We start from the raw sequence: 4,920 nt of genomic DNA, 5'->3' as shown, positions 1-4,920 counted from the left end.
ATGCCTCTCCTTTGCAGTCGCTGCCCACTCAGCCTGCAGTGATTGTGGCCCACTAGGGTCCTCCAAGCATTTCCCCCTCAGAGGCCTGCGGGGGCCCTGGGCGGTGAGGCACAGGACCGTCCTGACTCCGTTTCCCGCTGACCTCTTGTCTGTTGCTGGGGCTTCTGTAACAGTGACCACCAACCAGGGGGCTTAAAACAATAGAGACTCGTCAGGCTGCCAGGCCGGTGTGGCTCACTGGTGAGGCTCTTAGGTCAGGGTTGGGTTCCCTGTCAGGGCACATGCCAAGATTAGGGGCTGGATCCCCAGTAGAGGCCATGCAGGAGGCGGCCAGTCAATGATTCTCATCATTGATGTTTCTCTCTCTCTCTCTTTCTCTCCCTTCCTCTCTTAAATCAATAAAAATATATTTTTAAAAAAATCAAAAAAAAAATAAAGAGAGCAGTTCTCCGCACCCGCTGTCCTAGCCACTGGGCCCCAGGCATCCCAGGTATCCAGCCTCCTGAAACCCCCCGCCACAGGCTCCGCCCTCTCCCCCTCCCCCAGCCTCTCCCACGCGACACTTACTCAAAATCTTTCTCCGTGAAGGGAACGTCCTCAATGAGCACGGCCGAATGGACGTTAAAAAAGATCCCGAGCATTATCTGAAACGGAACCGGTAGGTTTTGACCTCAGGCATCTGCGCGGGTCACTCCCTAAACCCCTTCCACGTCTCATGTTGCCACAACATCTGGGTTTGGGAATGAACAGAATGCGCTGGGAGTGGACGTAGCTGTTGCCAGAGTCGCACTCAGTCGCCTGGAACAGAGCATGAGGTGGTGACAGAGACGCCAGGGCTGGGGATAGGGCAGAAACGGTGAGCAACCCAGCCACCCGGGCCATTCCCCTCTTCAGAGGCGTCATTATCACGGGACAGGGCAGAAGGGATCCCGGGGGATCGGCAGGTGTTACTTCCTCCTGGAGTGGGGCGGGCAGAGTCCTGGGCAAACAAGGCCCCAGCTACACACGTCGGGAGCGAAATTCGGTTTAGGCATCTCTCAGGAGCCCAGCGCGTCCTCCTCTTACCAGATTTACCAGCCCGGGCTCCCCTCCCAGCTCCCTCCTCCACGGCCCGCCCCATTCTAGTTCCCTATTTCTCAATCTCAGTTCTGTCTTGTTCCCCAAAGACGAACCCCCCGCCACACACACACACCTCACCCCGCCTGCTGCTGCTTTCTAAGGCCTGGAGCCTCCCAGCCTCCCAGCCCCCAGGTCCTCTCCAGTCCTCGCAGGCCGGCCCCTCACCAACATGATCACTCCCCAGGCGCTGAGGACGATGCCGCAGGCGGCCAGCTTGGGCCCACAGCACAGAAGCGACACCATGAAGACGGAAGTCGGGGGGCGCCGAGATCGGGGCCGAGCGGAGAGGCAGTGAAGGGAATGCCCGAGGCGCCGGAGCGGTGAGGGCTGTCCTCCAGGCGTTGGTGGCCAAAGGCGGCGTCGGACACCACGCTGCTCCCCAGAGTCTCTCACGGACCCATGTATCCGGGGCGCGAGTATGGGAAGGGCAAGTGCCTAACGTTTTCTGGTCCCCCCCCCCTCCAGGTTGCAATGGAAGGAGCCGGAACGTCACGTGATCCGGTTTGGCAGGTCACATGACGAGGAGCCCCCAGCGGCTGGTTTTTGGGGAAGGCGTCTAGGTCGCGGAGCTCCTGGTCACCTTGGAGGTGGGCTCCCTGTAGCGGGGGATTGGAACGGACTTGCCCCCTCAGATGCTGTACTTTCGGGTGGTATCTCTCCTGTGGGGGACATAGAAGTTCCGAGAGAGGACGCCCGTTTCCCCGCGCATCCCTACCCTTAAAAAGAGAGAATCCGGCGCAGTACAAGGTCATGAGACCCTTCCTGAGGTCGAGCGGACGACTTGCGGGCAGAACGCTTACAAATTGCGGAGACGTCTTGAGTGACGTTTGCTACCAAACATGGAATACTGAGGTTTTGGATGCCAAATCCAGGAAAAATATGGGCGTCAGGAAAAGCCGAGGGAAAGTAGACTGTGGGTAGGTTGTGAGGGTGAGTGGTCCTGCTAAATGTACTGGAGAAAAATAATACACAAAACATCCCTTTGCTTCCCTACTGCAAACTAAGGAAACGGATGATAGGCCCTTTGGATAAGGTAGGGGGTCACGACTTTAAAAATATGAGGAAGTCATTCACTCCCAAGAAAAAGCTTGTATACTTCACTGGTTAAGAGGCAGGTTTGTAATAATCACCCAGGGGAATGCATGTTTGAAGAACACAGTTCTGTTCTGAGCTCGTACCCAGCCTAGTGAAGACAGTGATCAAAGCATGGTTGAGAGGGGTCATTCTGAACCCGCGACAAACAAACCGTGCTTAGCATAATTTTGTGGTACTTTTTCACTTATTTTGTGCATATTGTTCTGAAAAGGGTAATGAGAGAGAACAAAGAACCTGGATCACAGGCAGTGACTGCAGTGTACTAAAGGGACTGGGAAAATGGCCTTGAGACATGAATTTCATGTCTCCTTTGTTTGAGACTATTTGGGGAAGGAAACCAACAGATTTTAGTCTGCTCTAGGAGCACCTGTCCTATTCCAGGACTTTTGGGGGTAGCTGTGTGAATAGCGGCGGAGGGGAAGTTGGGAAAGAACAGAATCAGGAATTTTTAAGTTGCCCACCAAGCATGAAGTCTAGCTCCAGGGAAAGGAGAATTAGTTGAGGTAGTTCATTTCTCCAAGAAATCTCCCCACCCGCCCCTGAGCATTCTCTGGATGTTTGCAAGTAGGGTCAGTGCCTCAGGCCAGATCAGGCAGCCTTGTCCAGGTGCTGCCCCTGAGCGCCACATTCAGCCCGTCCACGTCTCTAGCAAACCACAGGGGTGTTAGTTTTGTTTTGCTTTTGTATTTTTAAATGTTGTAAAACAAAAGAAGAATGTTTTGTGACACGTGAAGTTCACATTTCACTGCCCATGAATAAAGTTTTATTGGAACACATTCACACTCATTCAGTTTCATATTGTCCCATTTGCTACACTGGGAGTTGAGTAGTGACAGAGTCTGTGTGGCCTACAAACCATACAATTTTTATTTGGCCTTTTACAGAAAAGGTTTGCTGCCTCCCTCTCTCGCCTAGCACCCCACTCTCCCCACTACCACCACCCTAGTAGGATACTGATGTAGAGAATTTATTTTGGAGCGCTGAAGTTTTCCAGGTGGGGGCACCATAGAGCTCAGATAGTGATACTGTTCTCTATGTGGCTGGGCCTTAAGTATTCGTAGGCAAGGTCAAGTTGCTCATTGCGGGCTGTCATTTCCCTCTCCCAGTTTTCCAGATCTGTATGGAATTGGTTTAGTACAGCTTTGGTCTTGGAGCCCGAGAAATACTGTTCTTTGTGATGCCCCAGAGGAACCTAAGAACGAACAAAGGATCAGTCAGTTTCTAGTTTGAAGGTAGAAGCACCTAGAGCCTAGCCCCTCACTCTGATGTTCCCCTTCCATAATCATTTCTCTTCCCCAGAGCCCTCACTTACCATGTCTGGCTGGCGTCGACCCAGATGCCATGTGATGGTCATTTGAAGACAGGCCTGTTGGACATCAGGGAGTGAGCCCATCACTGTGGCTATTGTCACATCTTCCTTGGTGGTGGGTGGGGGCATTCGCATTGTGCATGGGGCATTAGGCACCCAGGCATACCAGTCCAGCTGGGGAAAGAAAGTACAACCCTAGGATCCTGGCACTTAGGGTTTGAACCCCTATCTCTCCCTTGGGTATCCACTTGCTTTCGGCACCTGGGCTTTCATCTGTTCATACCTGGCCCTTGTTGATGGCCCCATGCTGGGCTGTGCACGTGAACACACACATGGTAAGGAAATGGCAGAGTTGATTCAGAGACTGGAAGGAGACAGGAAAACCTGGAGAGGAAAGAAACAGGATTTAGAGGCTACAGCATGAGAGAAGAGAAATAAAGGTTGATGTCTGCATTTTAGAATTGATGGGTGTTGGTTCATTTATTCAAATATATTTGCATCAGACATTAGTTTCAGTTCAGGCTCAAGCAATCCAGTTTGGATATCTTAAGCCAATTAACTCTCTGACCTCAATTTTTTCACCTATAAAGTGTGGATGATACTTACCTTCTAAATGAGATACTCTATCAAATGTTGATATAACTGCTTAATAAATAATAATTATTGTCATTATGGAAGGGTTGGGGGCTGAAAGCGTTAAGTGATCAAATATCCCTGCCTTAAAAAATGGTTAAGAATTCAGGGTTGCTCCCCTCTATTTCCTAATTATAATGTGAGGAATAAGAGAAGTCATGATTTCTAGTGTCAGAGCCAAGAGAGGCTTTCTACAAAAGTTATCCCAGGCTACCCAATAATCCTATCAGTTAAGTGGAACAAGTAGAATCACTCTCCTTTTACAGATAAGACAGACACAGTTGGGAAAAGGCAGAGGCTGACCATGAACTTGGGATCCTGACTGCTAATTTCTGACAGTTTTTAATCTTAACACGTTTCCTCTACAAGTCTGTTGGGAAAATTAGGCAAAAGTCACCTGTGAGAACTGAGGGAGAGAGAATGAGAGGCCGTTAGTTGGAGGTTAAAGTTAACATGTGGAGGTTTATTTTCCAAATGCAGTTGGTACTAGTTGGGGAAAAGATGGCCAGGCAGAGGAAGTAGAGACTTGGGGGCATGTGGAGCCCAAGGAACAGTACTGAGATGTCCTAGAGAGTTTGGTCCTGGGAGGGTGGGGATGGTGCTGCCTCAGATTCCGCAGGGAGAGGCCCATCCACAGTGTAGGAGAGAGTAGGGTTGAATTCTATTTCCATGTATTTCACTGACCTTATAGTTTAATTACTTGTATGCCAATTACACAATGGATTTAAAAAAGAGAGAGACAGGCATTGATTTAATTTTTTTTA

At 50.4% G+C, this 4,920-nt stretch overlaps 2 protein-coding genes across 3 annotated transcripts in view; both read right to left on the bottom strand.

The window, feature by feature from the left end:
- RNASEK (ribonuclease K) overlaps positions 1 to 1,468 on the bottom strand; it is a 2,407-nt gene extending 939 nt beyond the window's left edge. Inside the window, exons 1-2 of the mRNA XM_006764907.2 lie at positions 1,285 to 1,468; positions 568 to 644 (exon numbers count right to left, since the gene is read on the bottom strand). Coding sequence (XP_006764970.1) covers positions 568 to 644; positions 1,285 to 1,362 — 155 coding nt within the window. The 5' untranslated portion in view covers positions 1,363 to 1,468. The remainder of the gene's footprint in view (positions 1 to 567; positions 645 to 1,284) is intronic.
- Positions 1,469 to 2,948: 1,480 nt separating this feature from the next.
- The window catches only part of LOC102753778 (arachidonate 12-lipoxygenase, 12S-type), a 12,118-nt gene continuing 10,146 nt past the window's right edge, over positions 2,949 to 4,920 (bottom strand). For both annotated transcript variants that reach the window (XM_015564710.1, XM_006764906.2), the window contains 3 exons: positions 3,807 to 3,907; positions 3,527 to 3,697; positions 2,949 to 3,406 (listed from right to left, as the gene is read on the bottom strand). In XM_015564710.1, coding sequence (XP_015420196.1) covers positions 3,227 to 3,406; positions 3,527 to 3,697; positions 3,807 to 3,907 — 452 coding nt within the window. In that variant the 3' untranslated portion in view covers positions 2,949 to 3,226. The remainder of the gene's footprint in view (positions 3,407 to 3,526; positions 3,698 to 3,806; positions 3,908 to 4,920) is intronic.

The sequence above is a fragment of the Myotis davidii genome, unplaced genomic scaffold (assembly GCF_000327345.1).
Source record: "Myotis davidii unplaced genomic scaffold, ASM32734v1 scaffold1561, whole genome shotgun sequence".
Lineage (NCBI taxonomy): Eukaryota > Metazoa > Chordata > Mammalia > Chiroptera > Vespertilionidae > Myotis > Myotis davidii.
The sequence above is the reverse complement of the archived record's forward strand: the minus strand, read 5'-3'. Positions and strand labels throughout refer to the sequence as shown.